General features: G+C 36.3%; 2 protein-coding genes across 2 annotated transcripts; one reads left to right on the top strand and one right to left on the bottom strand.

Moving 5' to 3' along the window:
* The first annotated feature begins 2,356 nt into the window (after positions 1 to 2,356).
* Positions 2,357 to 3,320, top strand: LOC131008371 (probable sugar phosphate/phosphate translocator At1g06470). Its single transcript, XM_057935255.1, has 3 exons — positions 2,357 to 2,522; positions 2,663 to 2,847; positions 3,240 to 3,320. The coding sequence occupies exons 1-3, from the start codon at positions 2,504 to 2,506 to the stop codon at positions 3,318 to 3,320; spliced, it is 285 nt and encodes a 94-aa protein (XP_057791238.1). The 5' UTR covers positions 2,357 to 2,503.
* A 2,746-nt stretch (positions 3,321 to 6,066) lies between these two features.
* Positions 6,067 to 8,235, bottom strand: LOC131012175 (polyphenol oxidase I, chloroplastic-like). Its single transcript, XM_057940088.1, has 2 exons — positions 6,806 to 8,235; positions 6,067 to 6,685 (listed from the first exon to the last, which is right to left on the bottom strand). The coding sequence occupies exons 1-2, from the start codon at positions 8,035 to 8,037 to the stop codon at positions 6,181 to 6,183; spliced, it is 1,737 nt and encodes a 578-aa protein (XP_057796071.1). The 5' UTR covers positions 8,038 to 8,235; the 3' UTR covers positions 6,067 to 6,180.
* Between the last annotated feature and the right edge of the window lie 16,834 nt (positions 8,236 to 25,069).

The following is a 25,069-nucleotide window of genomic DNA, read 5'->3' as shown; positions in this document are numbered from 1 at the left end:
TCCTCATTTTGATGTGTAAAATAGTAGTGTAAATGTAAAAGATGGAAGTTATAGTCCTCATTTTAAATTTCATAACATGTAGTCCTCATTTTTACATTCGTAATGTATAGTCCTCTTTTTGAAAGTTACTAAAAATTACGATCTTATTTTAACAATTAGCTCCTGAAAACACACACAAATGCTATAAAATTATATTTGACTTGCGTTTTCTCTTTTCAAATTGTGACGAAAAATGAGGTTCCTGGCACCTGGGATTCATGATCAAATGGATCTAGACTATCGGGTACAATGGTGCTTTCATACTCTGAATTATAAAGATACGGTTCCGATTGAGATGAAGAGAAATCATCCATATTTGATGCGTCTGGAGAAAGAGGAAACAAAAAGGGTAGGTAAGATGTGGGGTCAGGGACGGAGCCAGGGGGGCTAGAGCCCCCTCCCAAATTTTGAATTTTTTTTTTTTAATTTTTAATTTTTAATTTTTAATTTTTAAAATATATATAGATATATGTTTATACCTATTATAAAATAATTTTGTTTTATAAAAGAGTATTTGGTTATTATATTCTCTCATATATACTTAATTTAAGGATAATCCTGTTATTTAAAACTATATAATCTATGAAATATTGTTTGTTATTATTACTATTATACTTATCTTTTAATAAAAATGCCTAATATGTATGAAATGCTAAAAAAAATTATAATGTATTGAAACTAATTTGTAATATATAGAAAATATATAATCTATGAACATGTTGTTTGTTATTATTATTATTATGCTTGCCTTTTAATAAAAAATGTCTTAAATATACGGAATGTCCAAAAAAAGTTGTGATATATTGAAACTATGTAATCTATGAAAATATTCACTACTACAAAAGTTTACATACATAACAGTGCATAGATAACGGTTTTTTTCAAAAACCGTTATGTATGAGCGCACTTTTAGGAATAGATAACGGTTTTGGAAAAATCCGTTATCTATGTAGTGTTGTCTATATGCATAGATAACGGTTTTTGAAAAACCGTTATGTTTTGCGTTATCTATTAGTTGCATACATAACGGTATTACAAAACCGTTAAGCCACCGTTATCTATGACCATCTTTTATAACGGTTTATTCATAACGTTAAAGAACCGTTATGTATAAGAGTCATTTATAACGGTTTTGGAACCGTTATGTTTGAGCGTATCTAAAAACTGTTATGTATAATTTTTTTAAATTTTTTTAATTATTTTTTTTTTATTTTTTTTAAAACTTATATTTTTTTTTTCAAAAAGGTTTAAATGTAACATTACGAAATCAAAGAATTTCCCAGTAAAAAATTCAGTGCATTTTATTGCAGGGATAACAATTTCCTATCATCAAGAAACTCAGAAATTCCCCCAATTGAATTACCTCGACCTCATAATTGAAATCGATCTGGAAACGTATTAGTCAAATTCAAGTCGCTGCCTTCTTCTCAGAATCATCCGATTTCTCTTCCGCCGCTTGATCGGTCGATTTCTCCGTCTCCTTCTCCTTCTCCGCCTCCAGCTGCTTCACCGCCGCCTCCTCCTCCTCCAGCAGCGGCGCGTAGTAATCGGAGTGCGCCTCCATACACTTCCTCAGAGCAGACGTCGCCTGAAAGCATTTCTCCACGATATCCTCCTTGTTCTTCTCCCCTTCCTCCACGCACTTCTCCCAATCCGTGAACGTCTCTCTGCAACCGCCCGCTTTCTTCGGGGCGGTCTGCGGGATCGGATCCGGGTTTGGGTTGGTCGGATTGGAGTGAATTTGAAGGAGACATCGCGCGGCTGGAAGCGGTGGAGGTGGAGCTAGGGTTTGCTTGTCTATATATAAAAGAAATCATTTGAAACTTTCAAAATTTACACAAAGAACATTCTCTCCCCCTTATCTTTCAAGCTGAGCGGACCAGCTAGGGCTCCGCCGCCGCGGCCGCCGAAGTTCCGGCGAGGAGCGCCGGCCTCGCCCACCTTATCTCTCATTCTTTTGACTCAATTCGGGCATTCACAAACTCACACCACCGCCCAATTTCTCAATCTCCGGCGAACGGCAGTGAGGCCGCCGCCACTCTCCCTCAAAATCTCACTTAACCACCGCCTCAATCTGAAAAGGTTCCAGCCGCCACCACCGCCTGTATCTCAAGAGGCGGCGCCGCTCTCTCCTCTAAACCCTAGATCCCTAATTCCTCCGTCTGAAACCCTAGGGCCCCAGATCTAGACTCCACCCTCTCCGGCCTCTGGCATCAATAGCAGCTCCTCGCCGCCGTGCCTGGACTTCCTTGATTCCGAGTCAGACGGCGGCTAAGGGTCACCGGCGACACACTCTTTAATACTTCTCCAGGTATAAGCTGCATTATACCTGACTCAACTGATTCAGTCTTGGTGTCTGAATAATTTTGTTCTTGTTTATGTTTTATTACCTATATATGCTCTCATGGTTGTGTTCCTTTCTTTTGTTTTTTAACAATTGGTACATGATGATATCAAAAATGGAATGAAGAAAGAAACCTATGGTAAGTGGTTGTATAAACTCTCTCTACAACATTACCTTGGCAAGGCTTATAGAATTGGATCATTTCTTTTAAGATCTTGCTTGTCGTTGACTTTAATGTGTGATCCTATTAAGTTTATGACATCTCTGTTCCTTTTCTAGGTCTTAAAAATCCACTTACTTTGATGAGCTATGTGACCCCTATAATGGCAATTGCAACTGGTGTTCTTTCTTTGATGCTGGATCCATGGCATGAATTGAGAAAGAACGATTACTTTAATAGCTCATCGCATATTCTGAGAAGTAGTTTGCTAATGTTGTTTGGTGGCACTCTGGCTTTCTTCATGGTAAAATTTCTTAAACCAATGTATTGGGTATGGTGATGGCATACTTCCCTAGTAATTTTATCTTTTGATTCTTTTCCATAATGTCTCTGAACCATCATAATGTATTGGGTATGGTGATGGCATACTTCCCTAGTAATTTTATCTTTTGATTCTTTTCCATAATGTCTCTGAACCATCCAAATGGATACTCACTTAGTCACTTCTTTCCCTATAAAAAAGCCCATTCTCTTACTTGGTATCAGCTAGAGATGTCGACTTTCCATTCTCCGCATTTTCTCCAAAGTTATAGGTCAAAAGGCTAATTGTGAACCATTCTTAAACATCAATTAGTTGTTTTTTACGTTCATCAGTTTAAATCTCTTTCATCTGACAAAAGCTTGATACTATTGCAGGTATTAACAGAATATGTTCTTGTGTCTGTAACAAGTGCAGTAACAGCTACTTTTCATCTCTTGAGTGGTTTAGGATGCTAGAAATAGCTACTTGGGATCTTCATGATTATGTAAGCAGAAAATGTAAACCTAAATTATTGATTTCTTTAGTTAGTAACTTAGTAGTTAGTACCACTGATAATCTTGGTGGCTAGACTTTTTTCTTAAACTATGTTTATGATTTGGTAAAGGTAACTTCACGCCTTCACAAACTTGTTTTCATTGTTGAGATGAAGTCTTTTTCCTCGTCATATAAGCTGCTATCATCTCCACTTTCAGGTAAAATTCAAAATTTTCAAGGAATGTCTTCCAATTTCTGAGAGTTCCCTTAGGTATGTTATAAAGGAGAACTATACAGGTGCAAAATTTAAGCAAGAACTCAATGTAAAGCAAGTAAGTTGTCTCTTCCATATCCACTGGAGTTCAATTTATTTGGATCTGTACATTGTCATTATTTTTTTTTGTTGTGTATGCTAAAGAAGAAACTTATCAATGGAAGCAGGTGACAAAATTGATATCAGCTTTTAGTCCTTTGGCTGCATCTATATGATAGAAATTGGGGGATATTGAGCATGTTACTATGTGTTAAGCCAATTTTGATTTATGAATAAGGGAAGAACGACTTTTAGTATTGAGTGGAGAACTTGTGGTGATTGGTTGTGTTATAACTTGCTTTCTTGGTGTTGATGAGTTAAATATGATTTAAATTTCAAGCTAAAGCATGCTAATGTGTAGTAAGATGATGTATTTGAGATATTATAGCTTTTATTTGGCCAAAATATGAGTTATATGTTGAGTTTCAACAGAAACTGTATTGCTGTCAAGTTTGGCTGGACAAACCAATGTCTTGTGAGGGATTTTCGAGAGTGTTCCTATTGTCCAAATAACTTGAAATTTTTACTGTAATAACTTCAGCATGAGTAGGAGGTTTCTGTAAAATTTCAGCTAAATTGGACACCGTTAGATATGTCAAACAATTTTCTTAAAAGTACTGCGCGAAGCAGCAAGGTTCTGTGGCAGATTCTGCATTTTGTGAGATAATTTCTTATACACTTGAGAAGATATTGTATTTTTGTAACTTTCTAATAAAGATAGACTTTAATAGCTTTCTTAAAAGGTAAAGCTTGCATTTTTCTTTGAAAAGGTTGATTTTATATGATTTTTCAAAGTTGAGATAATGATTTTTCAAAGTTGAGATTCATGTTTCTTACTTGAGAAAGTTATGAATAGAATTATGCTAAGTAATTGATGTTTCAGTTATTCCCTTCTTCATTCCCTCGGACTATATTCAACTATACGGTATATATGTAACGTTGTGAGAGAGAGCAGAGTTGAAATCTCTCTTTCATATTTCTTTTATTTAAGAAGCTCGGGTTGGCTATGTTTTGCAGGTGAACTCGCTCGTGTTGGTGCAGGGTAATCTTCTTCTCATTTTAACAATATAGATAGAACATTGAGATCTTGAAGATTACTAATGTAACTCACATGTTGCCGGATTTTTTTAATTCTCCAGTTCATTATTGTGATTGAGTTTATCATCTTGGCGGATTAAGTAGATGGGAGTCGATGAGCTATGAGGACTACTACAAACGAGAAGGCTGAAGCAGAGAACGTCGTTTCAAATGTCTAGCAAGTTGCGCGCATTTGTAATATTTTTTAATTAAACATCTAGCTAAATAGAATATATGTGAAGTTTTCATTATATTTGGATGATAATGTATGAATATTTTGGATGATATATAATATTGTTATTGTTGATTTTATCATTTTGTCGTTTTATAAAAATTGCAAAATTTAAAAATATACTACAATTATATAAAGTGCAAAAAAACTGTTATAAAAGTGCAAAAACCGTTATAAGAAGTAAAAAAAACTGTTAACTATGATGGAAAAAAATACAAAATAACGGACAAATTCTCATATATAACGGTAATAAACCGTTATGTATAAGCATTATAGATAACGGTTTCATACCGTTATGTATAGAAAAAAAAACTGTTAACTATGATAGGAAAAAAAACAAAAAAAATACAAAACATAACGGAAAAATCCTCATACATAACGGTATAAACCGTTATGTATAATCATTATAGATAACGGTTTCATACCGTTATGTATAGAAAAAAAACTGTTAACTATTATAGGAAAAAAAATAAAAAAAATACAATACATAACGGAAAAAACCTCATACATAACGGTATAAACCGTTATGTATAATCATTATAGATAACGGTTTCATACCGTTATGTATGAGCGTCTCGTACCGTTATCTATTCTCACATACATAACGGTTTTTAAACCGTTGTCTATGATACGTATCATAGATAACACCACTATACACAACGGTTTTTTTGCTCATAGATAACGGATAAAATCCGTTATCTATGAGCGTTTTTCTAGTAGTGATTGTTCGTTATTATTAGTATTATGCTCGTATTTTAATAAAAAAAATACCTTGAATATACAGAATGCCCAAAAAAAAATTCTCAGGGACTACCACCCCCGAACTCCCGTACAATTTCAGCCCCCCCCCCCCCCCCGAATTTAATTCCTGGCTCCGTCCCTGTGTGGGGTGATGGTTATGGGTTGACTTTCCACTTTTGAAAGTGCCCTATTGAATTTGGACATTAATTCTAATAATGAAATATGACTTATTGAATTGGAACCGTGCATCACGCCGGTCAACCTTCTAGTTATTCTTAAAATTCTAGGTCTGCCTCCATGGTACGATTGTCAATTATCATTGAGAAACCGGTCATGTATTATAACAAGAACGGAATACGGAAAATCTTATAGCAAATCAAAGATACCAAAAGTGGCAAATCAATGCAGAAGCAAGAGATTGAAAAGAAAAGTTTCAAAATGGAGAAATGCTAGCGTAGGGCAATTTCATATGTATCGATCAAGATCTTCGGGGTGGAGAAGGAGTAGGATTCTCAATGATCTTGATTCCACCAATGGTGACACCCTCGCCTTTATGCCTCGGCACCAGCGTCACCACCACCGTGTCATCGTCAGCGACGTCCATGTCCTCGTACACCTCCGTCAGCTTCAACCTGATCGACGTCGTCGCGCTTCCGCCGCCAGTCTTGTGCGGCACCTGCGCGTAGGTCCCGGCATAGGCCGCCTTGTCCAGCTCTCCCAAATTATCATCCTCGTCATTCACAAACACATCAAACTTCAAAAACTTGGTTGTATCCACCGTTATGTTCTCGATCAGCAGCACCTCGTCGGCCTTCCCCCTCTTCGCCTTCGGCACCTCCACTCTGACGACCCGATCCAGCGTCAGCGGGAAGACGGTCTCCGCACTCGCCGTGCCCGCGCTCATTTTATTAACCCTAGCCCTCGCCGTCTGCGGCGGCGGCCGGTAGTCAAGCCACGGCAGATCGATCCTCTCAAATTTGTACCTGTTAGAAAATGGAATATGAATGTGGCGATTGATTTTAGTGAAGTGATGTAGATAAAGACGTGAGTATTTTATTAGTGATATACTAAAATGTAATTTTAGAGTCTCCAAAAAATAATACCCCATCTTTAGGTTGTCCATGCAGTCTTTGACTGTGACGCGGACGAGATGCGCGTCCTCGTCGTAGAATAAGAAGGAGGTGTTGAGGAAGTCGGCGTCCAGAATCTTCTTATCGGCGATTTTGTTGCTCGGGAGGAAAGATTGCCACAGAGTCCACATCCTGTCCACGTTGGCGTGGTGGCAGTAGAAGAGTGGGTCCCTCCCCGCGGAGTAAAAGTTCCCTAAATCCTCCCCGCTCGGCTGGCGGGGGTCCCCCACCCATACGTGGACCGCGGTGTGGGACCCTCGCTCCGATGCGCCAGGACCCGGGTTCACCGGGGTCCCTTCGCGGTAGGGTTTCCCCATGAAGTCGTAGACGTCGGAGTTTCCACGGACCATCTCCGAATACATTATGGTGAGGTTGTTCGCGACCACCTGGAGCGGGTCTGGATTCCGGGTCATGCCTAGATCCAGCACTGCCGGCGGCGCGCACGCCGGGTTGCGCTTCTCATTGTAGATCGCGGCGTTCGTGTCGGTGAACATCGGCGGGATGGTCATCCCCTTAGGGTTGTCCCAGTTCCAGAACGGCAGCGCGAAGGTGGGATCGCCGATCAATTTGCCGAGGATTCTCTCGTGGAAATATAAATACCATCTGTGGAAAGGGAAGAAAAGCCATGAGTTGTGAACCTGGAGATCGAGGGATCCTTGGCCGGGTTGGTCGTAGGCGCCGTTGCAGTAAGCGCAGTGGATGTTGGCTTGCTGCATGAAGCTTCGGGGATCGTCTTTGGGGAGACGCTTCATGCGGTCCATCGCCATGTTGTACTTCCTAATGTATTCCGGCGAGACTCGGTGAGCTGACGGACGGCTTTTTATGTGGAACACCGGCGGGAGCTTGTAGTCAATAATGTTGTCAGACATCGGTGGGCAGCAGTTCATGTCCAGCTGTTTCCCGGTGTTTAAGTTGGTGGCGACGCCGCATTTGTCGAGCTGCGGCGCCTGGATAGGGTTGGCGGAGGCAGGCTCCGCCACGATCAGGTTGGCGGCCCCGTAGAGGCCGACGAGCATGTTCCTCCTGTCGACCCTTCCTTGGGGATTGTCGGCTTCTTTCTTATTTTGGCAAGAGATTTGGAGGCGGTTGCTGCGCTTTGCATGGCTGAGGAAATGGGAGGGCTTGGCGGAGAGGCGGTGGGAAGGGGGGTGAGGATGGGCGGAGGAAGTGGCGGCGGCGGTGCAGTGGAGATTCAGAGATGTCATGGCGCTAATGATGGCTTGTGATTGTGGTGTTGGTTATGTTGGAAATGCATAAGATCTAGCGTACGTATTTATAAGCGGAAATTGGATGAGGAGAAAATATTAATAAATTTTGGGGGGAAAACTATGCGATTAAAATATATATATATAATTAGATTATGTTATCCTTTGCATACTATTTTAAGTAAGTACGTTTGTCTACGACATGTGAATTCATTTACATATCTTAATTTGCACAAACTTATATATAGTCGCCTAGTTCCCATGTCACTCTCTTAGTTAAATACTTATTCTAGAGAACATATAAAATTAATTAATTTCAGCTTTACGTCCACTCCCACAAATCATGCTAGGTATTTGGTTGTAAGATGTTATATGTATATATATCAAGAGTGTGTATAATTTTTTGTGACACAAATTTTAATAAAATTAGATAAGTATGTTATGAATATAGAAATAAAGTTATTTTTCTTATACTCCATCAATCCCTTGAAATGACTATTGAGTTTCTTATTTTATTTCTGAATGTCCCAAAAACATAGGCCATTTTCTTAATTGAGATATAAAAATATTGATTGAGTGGACTTCAAAAATATTCAAATTGAAATAATAAAAATAAAAATTATCACTAAAACAAAAAAATAAAAATAAAAACTTAAAAATTAGCAACATTTATCATTTTACCCTTAAGATAAAAAAAATTAAAATTTTCATTGATTTTTTTGTGAATTCGAATTTTAAAACTAAAATTCATAACTACATAATCAAGACTATATTCAAGTTTTGAGAATTCTAGTTTTTAAAACTCGAATTCACAACTAAGACAACTAGCTGTGTATTCAAGGTCTTAGTTGTGAATTCGAGTTTTATCTTGATTGTGAATTTTGGTTTTAAAACTCGAACCTAGTGAATTATCAAATTGGTTGTAAATTTAAAAACATTAACAATACAAACTCACTTGTAACAATATTTGAAAATTCAAACGCTATAAATCGATTATAATCCCTCTAATCTCAATTTTGCTCCAATTAAAAACTTTAATTGGTAGAAACGTTAAGAATATTAATCCTCCAAATACCCACTTTCTTTTAAAATTCATCTCTCCACACAACCAGAATCCACTCCTACAGCTGCTTCGCCCGACCAACCGCCAAAAGAGACAGCAATTTGGACTTAATCTGGTGCTCGGTTGCCAAACACAACGGTGGAAGGAGTGTTGTGGTGTGCGCGTCAGACTTCGTGGACAATGGCACTGACGAGAGAGAGAGATGTCTGAGTAATTCAATTCTCATGGCAGGACTACATTGTCTTTTTTTTCACAAAAATTTGTTAATTTTTAAGTTTTTTATTTTATTTTAGTGGATATTTTCTTTGATATATGAGAATGGATATTTTAATACATTGATTCAATATTATTTTACTAAATTAACCTTATTCAATATTTGTAGAATTTCATAATTTATATTTTTCATATTTCAATTAATATAGTCAATCATAGTGAGATTATTAAAATACATCTCTCTTAAATACATCCACAAAAAGATGGTTTCGTTTTGCAGGCTCAAGAACAAGAATGTGAACTTATTATTTCAAAAATGATGAAAATATTCTACCCTAAATTTTTCTAAATTTGATTGTTACTTTCTCTTTGTTCGCTATTATTTTTAGGTACGCTGAAAGTGCACAATGTAGTTGTAAGTGGAAGCAAGGTTGTATCTCATAAGAATTGGTGAATTCGAACTTCTAAATATTATTAATAAGTTATTTTCAATCTATTTAGATAACCAAAGTTCAAGAGTTGTAGATTAATTAACTATAACAAAGCTAAATAAAACAAAGCAAACAAAATAACAATAAAATAATCTTAGTTATTAAATTGGGGAATGACTCGAAGAAAAGTTATCATAAGGACTAGATTTCGATGGATCGTAATGAAGTTCAATCTAAATCAATATAAATCTTGATATGACCTACTGTTAGGTTCCGGAAGGTCTCGAATAGGTGTATGGGGGGATACACCTATAGACTATTTTAAAACTTAAAGCAAACCAACACAACCTTTGACAGTAAAAGAGTTCAGAAAAACTTCGGTTGGTGACTGATACTGATTCTCTCTTCAGTAAAGAGTTATTAGTTAAGTCCAAGACTTTAACTGATATGCGTTAGGCTTCAGTCAGGTTTGTAAAAAAGAGGAATGTTATGAATCTTACTGACTATCCGAAGATTTATCAGTTAGACTAATTAAAACATTGGCAGCGGAAAAACTTTACTTAAGAAAGAGCCTTTGTTATTAAACATGTTGTCAAGATTTAGTTTCACTTTGAAGTTAATCAGTTTCAGTTGAAAAAGAGTTTGCGCACAGATAAGAAGTAAAGACTAAAAGCGAGAAATGACAAAGGGATTTTTACGTGGTTCGCAATCCAATTCCTACATCCACAGTTAATTGATCACACTGAAAAACTCTCTGGGCTTGTGCTTACGGGTGCACAGCAAACCGAAATAACCGAAGATCTAATCTCCAGTACCAACACACTGGGTTCGATTTCTCACTCTTAGCTTTGCTAAGACAAAACCTATGTCTACCCTGCGACTGCTAAGATCTCACGGAGTCAAAACACTGGTCTGAACTCCTCTCGGCTCAAACACTCATTTCGATCAGTTGAAAGAAGGTTCGAAAACTTGCCAACTAGATTACAGAGAACAAGCTCTCTGTAATTAGTAACTTAGGCTTTGGATAAACAATATATGCCTAAGGTTCTAAGAGAATATATGTAATCAGTAATGGACTAATTTTGGCTTTGTAATTCTTTTCTTCGATTCAAACTTTGGAAGGCTTTGATATGCTGAGTAACGAATTCGGCAGCGTTTCAGCTTATGTATTTGAATCGGTTAAGATTGAAGTGATCATCGAGCTCTATTTATAGGAGAGGTCTTGAATAGATCCGTTGGCGGAGAGGGTCTTCAAGAATTCATCCGTTGGAGAGAATTTCGAACTTTGTTTACTTTGTTGAGGCTTCAATCTTCGAGGTTCCTTGTTTGGTGAGAAACAGCTACTCACGTACATGAGGTAAGGCGCATCAGAAAAGGTAATCACCAAAAAAGAATGCTCTACAGAGAAAGGATGATCCTTGAAATCTCTGCATTTAATGCGGCTGTACTTGGGAGTGCGTGGCTTCCTTTTAATTTTGGAGGTTCAGCCCGAGGAAGAATGTTAACTGTTATTTGACTTTAGTATCAGTCCGCTGAATCCACGTGGCCTGCATTAATGAATCATTCATAACTGATCCTTCAGTTGAGAAACGCGATCAGTCAAACATCAGTGTTTGACTCTGCCTTTATTCGCAACATCAGTCGAGTTATTCAGTCTTCAGTCTTCAGTCATCTGGTCTTCAGTCTTCAGTCTTCAGAACAGCAGCTAAACTAGAAAAAGAACTCTAACACTTGAGTTCAAAAAGTTATAGTCTATTACAAAGAAACCTTAATCAAGCAAGGATATTTCACTAAGTTTCCAACAATTTTCCCCTTTTTGATGATGTCAAAACCATACAATAGTTCTAAGACAAACAACGACTGAAACCAAAAGGCAAGTTACTAAACAGGGTGAATATTATTCCCCCTTAACAGGATAACCTATAAACTTGCGCACAAAGGAGAAACAGAACAGTTCAAACGAACAAAGCCTGGACAAAAAGATATTGTCTTCAGGTTGAGATCAAAATGAGTTGTATTTTCATTTTAAAATAACTGATGAGAAATCAGTTGAGGTACAGAGTAGAACATTAGAAAAGAAAAATACATAGAAAACACAACACTGAAAAGTGTTGGACTCCAGCTTGATCTTCACCTTGATCTTCATCTTCTTCTTGTTTTTGTTCATTTATTCATTTCTTCTTAAACACTTATTTTTCATTGACTCGAGGTCTTTCTGGTTCGTCTCTCTTTTGAGCTTCTGGTGATCCTTTTGTTTTACCAGCTTTAGTCTCAGATGGTTTTTCTTTGCCTTCTTTTCCCTGTTTTCGGCAACATCAAAAAGGAAGGATGACTGATGATGGAATCTATGATCGGACGATACCCAACTCCGTTTCTCAGAAAGCCGTGAGAGGATTCGAGAGAAGTTTGAGCAGAGGTGACTTAGAAGAGGAAGACGCCAGTAGGGGAGGGTGAGAGTGAGAAATGGAGAAGAGGAGCGTGGATGTGGAAATGAAGGTGGGGGATATAGGTGGGTATGCATAGCTCTTGTGAAAAGACAAAGAAGAGCGGCTATTGATACGGACCTCAAAGAGAAAGAGGAGGGTTCGAGAAGGAAAAAGTGGGAGAGTACGGGAGAGGGGTGTGAGAAGGAAAAATTGACTCAGTGATAGTCGTGAGGACTAACACTGTCGATTTACTGGCAGTAGGTCTATCTTGAGAAGACCATGTGCGGCAGAGGATGCCGACAGACAATGAGTGAAGGCTCGTTGTTGCTGCATGCCATGGAGGTATACAAAATACGTGAGATGAGCTTGATAACTAGTTGAAGTAACTTTTGGAGATTGTTACTTCAACTTGTATCCTCCTAAAGCTTAGAAGCTTCTTGGCGCCTGGCATTAGGATGGAAGACACTTTCGTCGCTGAATACAAGTGAGAGAAGAAATAAACTTGACTTCAGAAAAGTGTTGTGATCCAGTGGAATGGTCCGGCGTAGACCAGGTGTGCGAGCATCATTTTCCCACTCCATGACTTCGTTGCCATTGATCTCTCCATTTTCGAAACAAAAGTTTTCTGCAACTATAAGATATTCTCATAGAAGAGTCTGTGGAAGAGGTAAGTTGTGATGAAAAAAAGTTTCAAGGTAAGAGGTATTTAATATGCTAGAAATGTGAAGATTTTTCGATTTTGGTGCCTTAAGCCAATTTTAAGAGAAAACTTCACGCCCGCCGTCTCTGCAGAAGAGGTGTACCTCAAAAGTAAAGAAAATCAAATCAATGATTCTTGTCAAATCAACAAAATTTGCAAGATTTTGTAGCAGAGGAAGGTGAAAAGGCGGAACAAAGCGAGATATTTTAAAGTTAAAAAAAAATTTGTCCAGCAAGGATATCAGTTAAAAGTTTCCAACAATCAGTGAAGATATTGAAAGAAACTGATCAGTTAGAGAAAATGATTTAAAAACTCATAACTGAATTAACTGAAATACAAAAAGTCAAGGTAAGTTTGAAATACTTACTGGTCGACTGATCATTGTAGTCAGTCGATACCACGATTTTAGTTGACTTTTTAGAATAAGTTCCCCCTCAGATGAAGACTCATCTTCTTTGGTTGCCACGTCATCAGTTGAGAAGCACCAGTTGACTGAACTTCAGTCGTCGTGATTTCAGTTAAAAACTTCGAAAGTAGCATCATTCTTCGGGGTTGAGTAGACCGATCATTCCACAGAGATCATTGAACCTATCTTTCGGAAGGGCTTTGGTCAGCAAATCTGCTCTCTGAACTGCCGTTGGAATCCATTCAACTGATACATTCTTCTTTTCTACATGGTCACGAATGAAGTGATGACGAATCGCGATATGTTTGACTCTGGTGTGGTGAACTGGATTCTGAGATATTGCAATAGCACTAGAGCTATCGCAATAGATTGGAACTTCTATTTCTTCGATCCTGTAGTCCTTCAGTTGTTGGACTAGCCATAGGATTTGTGAGCAGCAACTTCCCGCAGCAACATATTCAGCTTCAGTTGTAGATGTGGCGACTGAAGTCTGCTTCTTAGAAAACTATGAAATAAGTTTGTTGCCCAGGAACTGACAGGTTCCTGAAGTTGATTTCCGATCAATTTTGCATCCTCTAAAATCTGAGTCTGAGTATCAGGTAAGCTTGAAGTTGTCGTCAGCTGGATACCAAAGACCTATATTGGTGGTCCTTTGAGATATCTTAGAATGCGCTTTCAGCGTCCATATGAGTTTCCTTTGGGTTTGACTGATATCTTGCACAAACTCCGACTGCAAATGCAATGTCTGGTCTTCTAGCAGTCAAATAGAGTAATGATCCAATGATTTCTCTGTACTTAGTTGAAGATACAGATTTTCCTTCAAATCTTGGATCCACCTTCCAGTTGGTGTTCATTGGAATCTTATTGATTTATATGTTGAATGCCGAACTTGTTGATCAGTTCTTTGGCCTACTTTGACTGATTGATCAGTATTCCTTCTTTAGTTTGCTTTACTTGTAATCCCAGAAAGAAATTCATTTATTACATCATTGACATCTGGAATTTGTTCGTCATAAAGTCAGCAAAAAATTTTCACATCCGTTCGGATTTGGATCCAAAGATGATGTCATCGACATAGATCGGAACAAGTAGGAGGTCCTCTCCTTCTTTCAGTGTGAACAGAGTTCTGTCAACTGATCCTTTCTTGAATCCTTGTTCAACTAGATACTCAGAGAGAGTATCATACCCCATTTAAATTGTTGTTGTTGTTATTATTATTATTATTATTATTATTATTATTATTATTATTATTATTATTATTATTATTATTATTATTATTATTATTATTATTATTATTATTATTATTATTATTATTGATCTCTTGAAATCATATGAAGTAAATTGAAAATCAACAAGAGACAATGAACTACTCTAACTCAGTTGGTAAATCGTTTCCCCTTTAATAATTGATTAAGGTGATGAGGAGTAATATATGCAGAGCAGAGGAATGACCTTTATCAGGGAAACGCACCTCGCCAGAGGAACGAATGTCGTCAGAGAAATTGCCTTCGCCAGAGAAGTCACCTTTGCCAGAGAAATGGCCTTCGCCAGATAAATCACCAAAAGAGTAGCGGAATCCCCCGCCTGGGGGCAAATTTACTATTATACCCTCGACCACGCGGAAAGCATGCTTTGTAGGCGAAATTACTCTTTTACCCCTAGCATGTAATCTATAAATACCCATGCACACGCACTCTGTAATCTACGCTATCTTTACTTCAATACTACAGCAACTTATTCTCGTGCAATTCAACTATTCTCTCTCACTTTTCCGATAAAACACTAGGTATAATTCACGATTCAATAACAATTCACCGATTAATTCCATACTTGTTCATTTATAATTCACCATAAGGGTTCGTGTAATACCCCATTTTTCTCTAATAGAAATCTTAATAGAAATTTTGGATTTAGAATATTAAGTGTTATACCCACGGAGAAAAAGAACAAATATTGCTTTTGAAATTTCAATTAAATTTTTAAAAGTTTACAAGTTAAATTTTTGTGATGTTGTAAGCATTGCTTATTAACAAAAAAGAATATATATTGAGTGACTATGTGTATTAAATTTTTTTAAGAAAAAAATCGAGGCTAGACTTTTTTAAGAAACTAGTGTTGTACCCGTGCGATACACGGTATTAAAATTCATAAAATTTTAAATACATACGAAATTGAACTACAAATACAAAGAGAAATATCTTAATAAATTAAATACTTCGTTCTCTATAAAATTTTAAGTGAGTGTATTGTGAGTGGAAAATGATTTCTACTTTGCTGTGACTGAAGTGGTATCCAAAAATAAAAATTGAATGTTTACTAGAAGCGTACCAAAATAAAAAATTATGCATATTTTTAGGAGTCATATGGAGTAAAATGCATGAATTAATATACCATAGTTATCGACGTTGAAACTTGAATGACAATCTTATATTCAAAGGCGTAATTGACAGTGGAGGTAGGAAAATAATTTATCCAACATTATGTCCATTCAAGAACATGACGACCTAACTTTCTAATAACCAGACTCGTTTCATTACATAAACTTGTGAAATTATCTATATTTCTCAAAAGCATAATTGGAGTGCTAATTTTAGAAAACAATCCTCGATTAGACGTACCATAAGAACTGCAGAGTAAATAAATTAGATTTGGACAACTTAAAGAATGAAGCATATATAAGATTTAAGTTGGATTCTTATTATATATATATATATATATTATAAGATTTAAGTTGGATTCTTATTATATATATATATATATATATATATATATATATATATATATATATAGTATTTTCAACTTAATTATGATATAAACATTTTTACAGTTAACCACAATGTTTCATGTATTTTTACCGAAAAAAATCTTATCAAGAAGACTAATTTCTCAATAAATATTGAAAATATCAAGGTTGTTTCATTGTAGGATCTTTAATCTTGCAGTGGGTTTGAATGGAAATAACAGATAATTTGTGTAAAAGAATGATCATAATTTTTTTTTCTTTTTTAGTTAAGTTAAATCTACATCAATTATTTTTGAGTGAAGTTCACACATTATACTTGCACTATGTCAATATTTTTCTCTGAACCTAAAATTTTTATAATTATTGGTATCAATATTTTGATAATTTTCTTCATACCACCTTCATTTTAAAAAATTAAATCAACATACTGAAAGTTGGACTAAATAGATTCGATAGTGGAAAAATAATTGAATAGGGGAATATTTTTTATAAATTGGTGTGTAATTTTTTCAATCAAATGAAAGGTTCTTGTAAGTATTTCTCTAAAATAGCATTCATATATAGGAAATAGGATGATTTTAAGTGAATAAAAATGGATAAATAACAGAAGGTTCAAATCAAACGAAAAAAATATGTTTTATATCATTGTTACACTTCTCATTTTTTTTATCGTAGCTATAATAGATAAAATTAGATATAATATATATAAAAAAATAATAAAAGTATATTAATAATGCATACACACCTTTTTTTATACTCCAGGAATCACCAGCCCACATTTTAATATCAACAAAAATTATTTCGCTTATATAAATAAAAGATATGCATACACATTCAAAATATAAATTGAGTAAACCAAAAAAATTGTCCCACTAAGGGACAATTTTTTTTTTTTTTCAAATAATTGTCCTACTAAGTTGTTATAGTATTATTTATAAATCTAAAACTAAAAATTTGTTTTATTATTAAAGATGATTAATTGGAAGAAATATGTTGGAACACTGTAAATGGTTTCCATTTAAATATTATCTTTATCATTTAATCAATGGGACTTTTACATACTCCCTCCGTCCCGGCTTTTGGTATCCAGTTGAGAACGTCACAGATTTTAATAAAGTGATTGATGTGTTGTGAGTGGAATAAAGGTCCCACATTTTATGTGAGAGTTAAAATAATTAAAGTGGAGTAAGGGCCCCACCTACTTTTACCAAAAATAGAAATGGATACTAAAATGTGGGACGGCCAAAAAAGAAAAGTTGGATACTAAAAGCTGGGACGGGGGAGTATGTATTTGCATAACCAAATTATTATTCATAATATTAATCTTCATCTTATTGAAAATGTCGATTAATTTATAGTGTGAAACAAATATTGTTTTATAAATTCTATTAGCTAAATATTTATTTCCTAATTTATACTCCCTTCGTCCCACGAATCTTGACACGTTTGGTTTCGGCACGGGAATTAAGGAGTTGTAGATTAGTGTTTTAAGTGTGTGGATAATAAAATATAAAAGTGATAAAGTAGGAGAGAGAATGTACTAATTATTACCTTATTTGGAAATGTGTCAAGATTCGTGGAAATGTCCAAAAAGGAATACGTGTCAAGATTCGTGGGACGGAGGGAGTACTATAATATGAAGACAAAAAATTAACAATTATACTAAGCATATCAAATAATTGTACTCGGCCCAAATCAAATATATAGCCTAATGGCCCTATAAATCTAGCAAGACCAAATCAAGCTCAATTCAACAACCAAATTAAGCCCAATTCAGCATAAATACATATATACAAAACCATGTAATTTTAGGGCTAGAATCAAAAGCGGTGCCCGCTATTCTTCTTAATTTTATTTCATCAGCCGCGTGTTGTTTCTTCTTTCATCCTTGATAATCTTATTTCTGCAGCAATATTGATCCCTAATTCCCATCTTTTTTTGTTGTCTTCGTCGACGCCATCGAATAGAGTTGCAATCTCCAATAGACGTTAGGGTTCCCTTAGCTGAAATTAGAGGATGTGTCCTTATATAAGCTTCGTCGCGCTGTCCACCGCCTCCGCTGCTGCCGTTGAACGGAGTTGCATTTTCCAACGAACACGCAAGTTCCCTTTGTTGCAATTAGAGGAGGTGTCCTTGAGCTCCCCCACTGCTATCAGCAATAGTGACGTTTGTGAAATAGTATGATTGCAATTCTGAAATGTGGAAGTAAAGCATTCATTTTATAGAGGGGAAACTTGGAGGTTACTCATAGAATTCAAGTTTGGGCTCCAACTATAGTCTCAATATTTAGGTATTATCCATCAAATTCTATATTACCCAATAAATTGCTATGTTTACCCAATAGATTATTAGTTGTCAGGCTTGGCCTCCAAAGCTTCTTGTAAATCAGATGTTGAAGTTATTTTTTATGTAAATACATAGCGAATAGCATATTACACACCGGACATTTTTATGCTAAGTACATAGCACATTGGTTAAAATGAGACTCTTTTGGCGGGAAATGGCCAAAATATATATTTTTTTTGAAACCGAAGCCATGTATTCATATTACTCAAGGTTTGCGGTTGCAATCTGTTCCAGCCATGCTGGAAACTCACGAGTCCACCAACAAGGTGACTCGGTCGAGCGAGCAAACTTAGCTAAACTATGGGCCGCCCCATTCGCCGAGCGGTATGCGTGGAACATTCCGACTAGCATGTTCTCCCTAGCAATATCCATGATTTCTCTAAGATCTTCAGGCAAGAACGCACGCTCCTCCGCCGGCACTGCCATCACTCTTGCGGCGAACAAGGAATCAGTGTGAATAGAAATCGGCATTATACCGGCCTCTATGCTCGCGGTAACACCATGGATGACCGCCATAACTTCTGCTAATCCAGCTGTAGAGGAGGGTTTTGTGCGCTTAGCTACAGCCAGCTTGATGCTCCCGATATGATCTCTAGCAATTATCCCCACACCAAACATCTGTTGGCTCGCATCAAACATCGCATCCACGTCCACTCGGTAAATGCCCCTATTTGGTTTTGACCATTTCCTCTCCCCAAAGTTCATCCCCATAACAAGTGGCACCGTGACTGTCTGTTTTGCCTGTTGGTATGCCTCCCACATCACCTCGCATTCTGCCTCTGAAGTCTTGTTTTTCAGTTTCTGCTCATCGTGTTTCACATTACAGCTCCACCCCCAAATTTGCCACAGCATTGTGGCCCACAGCTCATACTCCTCTTTCGTAACCTCACTCCTTATAGCTCCTGTGATCGACCTCAAGTCCAGGTACTTCCCTCGAGTCATGGTGTATCGAAATCTGGAATCATCCCAGATACTTCTCACCATTGGACAAGAAACAAGGCTATGCTTCGTTGAATCCCACCGGTCCCCATATCGTCTGCAAATACCATCTACTGGCACTCTATGCTCCTTCAAGTTGGCCTCCATAGGGATTAGATTTGAAAAAGCACGCCACATGAACACTTTTGCCTTCGGTGATATAGATAAATTCCACACATGCTTACTCCACCATTTCCCATCATTCGAACTAGTGTGTGGGTGTGGGTCATAGAAGCCCACATCGAGCAAGTAAGCCAATTTCACTGAAAACTCCCATCTCGTTCCATATCTTCATCCCATCTCATCATGTGATCCATGTTCTGCTATTGGGGTTCTGTACACAGCGCTCGCCTCATGAGGCCTAAGCAAAGCCTCAACTTTGTTCTGGTCCCACTCGTCGTTCCGATTAATGATCTCAGCCACCCTCATATCTTGATGTATTGCGGCCTCTCTTTCTATAATTTGGCCTCCTGACGAGCTCACCACCCACACATCTTCAAAAAGTCGAATATCTGCTCCATCTCCCACCCTCCATCGATGCCCTTTTTGAACAAGTGGTCTGCTCCAAACCAGTGACCTCAATATGTATGATGCGCCCTGTTTCACTTGTGCATTCATGATATCGCCATTCTTGTAATATCTTGCCCGGAACACTCTGGCTTCCAACGATTGCGGCCTCGTGATCAGACGCCACAATTGCTTGGCAACAAGAGCCTTGTTAAAGCTTTTCAAATTTCTAAACCCCATGCCGCCCCCTCCTTCGGCCTGCAGAGATTACTCAATTTCTTCCAGTGTATTCGTCTCTTGTCGTCCTTATCACCCCACCAAAACCCAGCACATAATCGATCAATGTCCTCGCAAATGGAATCATGCAACTTAAAGCATTGCATGGCGTATGTTGGGATTGCTTGGATCACTGCTTTCAAGAGTATTTCTTTCCCTCCTCCTGAGAATTCTCTTTGGTTCCACGTAAGTAATTTCCTCTGAACTTTCTCTACGAGATAGACGAATTGGAGACATTTTTGTCTTAAAGAGAAAGATGGCAATCCCAGGTATCGCTGCACTCCTTCCCCCACCTTCACCCCCAACAAGGCCATGACATCATCTCTCTTATTATTCGTCGTGTTTGGGCTAAAGGATGCCGAAGATTTATCAAAATTCACTCTTTGTCCCGATGCTCGCTCATATTTAGCCAAAATCTCCTTCACCTCCCTTGCCTCCTGCTCTTGAGCTCTATGGAAAACTAAGCTATCATCGGCAAAGAACAAATGCGTTATGTTAAGCGAGTGTGGTATAATGGTCACTCCATGAATCCCTCCTCTTCTTTCAGCCTGCTTAAAAAGGAAAGACAATCCTTGGGCACACAACACAAAAAGAAACGGAGATAACGGATTGCCATGTCTGAGTCCTCTTGATGGAATCACTTCTCCATAAACACACCTGTTCAAGAGGAAACAAAAAGAAACTGACCTCACGCACCTCATGATCAAGTTGCAAAAACTGATTCGGAATCCCATCCTCTTCATTATCGCCTCCAAGTAATTCCACTCAATTCTATCGTAGGCTTTGCTCATGTCGAGTTTTAGCGCCACCATTCATTCTTTGCCTTTTTTCTGGTTCCGTATCATGTGTTGGCATTCAAAGCTAATGAGGACATTATCCGTTATTTGTCTTCCTTTTATGAATGCACTCTGGGCTTCATCTACCAACTGCCCAATGACGCCGCGCATCCTGTTCACAATAGCTTTTGATACGATTTTATAAATCGTATTACAAAAGAGTGGCCAAAATATTAATATTTCCTTTACTTGAAGAATTGGGCCTATATTTACAAAAGAGTATGGGTGATTCTATTCATAGCCCCATTTTACTCCTTGTAGCCCTTTTTAAAATATTAATAATAATTAAATAAAATTTTACTACTATTTTACCATATATTGTATAGCCCCCAAATTAATGGAGCACATCCTCGACGGCAGCGGGTGCGTGAAGGCGGTGAGGAACGTAGCCATGGAGGCAGTGTCGGAGATTCTATGTGACACGCTCAGACCAATCACGAACCCGCCACCGTTAATAGATGTGATCTTAACGGAGAGGAGCGGATTCGTTGCTCCGTCGGCATGGTAGGATGGCTGTAAGAGGAGATCGTTGAGGTGATTGGCTTTCCCGATGATGTCAGCGAGGCCGTGGTCGGGGGCTTCTGCTTCAACGAACTCTCGCTGCAATCGATGGACTGATCCTTCTTGATGCATCTGCCGACGAGAACGTAGAATTGGGGTAGGATTTTACGGAGAGATTCTTGAAGTTTTTGGGTGATTCATTGTGGTTTTGAAGGGTAGAAGAGAAGCACATATAAAGTGAAAATTTTATATACATGTATTTTTATCTGGACTCCATGGGTGCATCGCAATAATTTATCGGCACGTGGTTTTGAAGGGTAGAACATTCAGTGAAATTTTGCGATGCAGGTTTAACTGCTTCAAGTAGATGCAGAAGCAGGGGTACTGTATAAGAAATCTTGGAAATCAATCACCCACTCCACCAATTTCTATTATTCAAACTTATTGTGATGATTTCCTAGTCTGATGAATTAGGACGTGATATGTTCTCCATATAAGAATAAGATTTATAATTGAATTTTTTACCTTTTTTTTTTCTATTTGAAACAGTTTGAATATTTCTAGATAATCTCAAAACCAATTCCAGTTTAATGTATGAGCAGATGAAACTAGGTCAAATATAAAGGGGGTTATAAAATTTAGAATTCTAATAATTTTGAATTTTTAAAATATAGGATAAATAGTAAAATTTTAATTAATTATTATTAATATTTTAAAAAGGGGCTACAAAGAGTAATATGTGGGCTATGAATATAATCAGCCAAAGAGTATGTATTATGTGTTTATTTATCAAAAATGACCCATCTACCATTTAAATTCATAGGCCCAATGACATTTTTTTAGCTCATCTTTCCACACCATTTTCATCAGTTCCCTTCTTCAGTAGCAAACACTTTATTTCACAGATTAAAATACTTTTGTGGGATGGACATGGTACTTGTTATTATTATTGTTAACTCAGTTGGTAAAATATTTTTACTCTAATATTAATTAATGGTTCGTGTAATACCCAATTTTCCTCTAATAGAATTTTTGGAAAATAAATTAAATTTAGAATATTAAGTAGTATACGCCCGGAGAAAAAGAATAAATGTTACTTTTGAAATTCCAATAAATTTTGTAAAAATTTACAAGTTAAATTTTTGTAATGTTGTATGCATTACATATATATATAGGGTGCGGTTATAGTGAGAACCACACTTATCATGAGAACATAAGAACCATTAAAATCAATGCATCTACTATATAAATTAATGCATTCGCTATTAAATTTAATGCATCCGAAAGTAATAAAATTTTTGCTCCCTTCAGGATTCGAACCCAAGATCTGCATTCATCCACCAAGATGATGCATCCACCGTAGATCTTGATGATCGAATGGCTTAAAATGGTTCTCTGTTCTAATTTTATTTAGTGGTTCTTATTTGAACCTCTCCCTATATATATATATATATATATATATATATATATATATATATATATATATATATATGAGTGACCGCGTGTTATTTCTTTTTTTTAAGAAAAGAATCGAGGCTAGACTTTTTTCTAAGAAATAATTTATTTCAAAATTATTTGATTAAGATATTGGGCCTATAATTGTTATTGAATTTTTAGAAATCAAAAGCCAAGTCTTTTATGAACTCTATCTGTTTTAAATAACTAATGGGTTATATATTTTATTTTTGTTCCTTTAGTTGAAGAAAAGGGCCCATCCACCATTTAAATTCATAGGGTCCAATGACATTTTTCTAGCTTATCCTTTCCTTTCCATAAATTTTCATGAGCCCGAATTCCTTGTTAATTTCTTAAACACGCGTCCACACCATTTTCATCAGTTTCCTTCCCTTCTTCACCACAAATATTTTATGAGTAATTTTATATATACCCACAATTTTACTCAAATATAGCCTTATATTCTAAAAAATATTAATAATATTAACAAAAATACTATATTTTCCTTGTATAGCCCCAAATTTAAATTAAAAAAAAAAAAAAAACAATTTCATCGTTATTCTATAACCTAAAAAACACGGAGAGTTCAAGCACCAAAAAATTCTAGCACCGAAAGTTTCAGGGTAGTTTTTGCTCTTCCAATTATCGCTATTGACGGCGGAGCCTAGCTCGACGATTCGCAACTTCCTTTTTCAGCCGGTGGCGTTGATCCGCTTGTAATAATCCTTGCGGCGCCAGTATCCTTTGATTCCTTTGTAGACGGTGTTGAAAACTCCTTCTATTAATTGATTGATTGATTGAAGCTCGAATTGGATGGAATTTTGTATCTAAGATTAATTGTTTTCAACAAAAATTGATTCATAGCTTGTGTCTACACAAAGTTTTTGAAATAATTACCATGATTACATCTAAATAGAAATCAACAGATAAATAATCCTGATGTGACCATTGATGGGAACAACAATACTCACATCTAAGATTCTAGTGGAGGGAAATGGAAATGAAAATAGAAATGGTAGTGAGGAAGAGAACTGGAGTGTTGAAAATCATTGCGCTCAGGTGCAGATAATATAAAAGCTTCTTTTAATCCCTTTCACATTCCATTTGTGATTCTTCTTTATGTATCCAGAAGCAGAGTTGGAGGTTGTAACTTGTAATTGTAGTTTTCATGTGTTTACTGTTCACTGAAACTAATCTTTTCTTGTGTTGAGGAATTGATGGAGAGATTTGAGGGAAGGGGCTATGGTAAGAGAGACTTTGCTAAGTTCGTAATTTTTTTTGTTTGAAGAATTATTCTTTTACTAGGAATTTTAATTGGAAGCTGTAGGGGTAAGAAAGTATTTTGTTAATATTTTTATTTATTTTATTAAATAAGGCTATAGTTAATAAAATGGTGGCTATGAATAAAATTACCCATATTTTATTTCACATACTATAATACTTCCTCCCTATTTAAGGATCTTCCCCCTAAGAGTTTGTATATTTACACAACGAATTCATAAGTATTTTATATAAAATTTATACATTTTAACTAATTTGTATTTTATATTTTAAATCTTTTTATCGTAGCCCATATATATATATATATATATATATATATATATATATATGATTAGGTTATAGTGAGAATGATTATTTCCATGAAGAATGAGATAACAGATAAGTCGGTATATATAATTAAATAAACTGCTTATAATGCATAAATAGTCGTGTTAATTGGTGAAAATTTCAGTTAATAGTAGTATGCATTAATTTTCGCAATTCATACATTTACCCAACGAATACAAAGATTACTATATGATTATTAATGTTTGCCTCTTATTATTATACGTACCATATAAAGGTAACAGTGGAGACTAGTGAAAAATATCCATTTAATTTAGTTAAAGCAAATTATATCCAAAAATTTAATTAAAAACTACCCGCTTTTTAACTAAAGTGAATATCCAAATCTATATATATTATAAAAGAAAAAATTTTACCTCTAAATTTTCTTTTCTCTCGTCTATCAATTTTTCCAATCAAATTCTTTTATTCTATTTTAATTATTTAAAAAAATATTAGCTTCGATTCATAAAAAATATTCAATATGGATATTAATTAAAGATAGTGAGAAGATCTTTAATTTGATGTAAGAATAATAAAAAATAA

Source organism: Salvia miltiorrhiza, chromosome 2 (genome assembly GCF_028751815.1).
Source record: "Salvia miltiorrhiza cultivar Shanhuang (shh) chromosome 2, IMPLAD_Smil_shh, whole genome shotgun sequence".
NCBI lineage: Eukaryota > Viridiplantae > Streptophyta > Magnoliopsida > Lamiales > Lamiaceae > Salvia > Salvia miltiorrhiza.
Note: the sequence above shows the minus strand (reverse complement) of the source record. Positions and strands in the feature narration are given on the sequence as shown.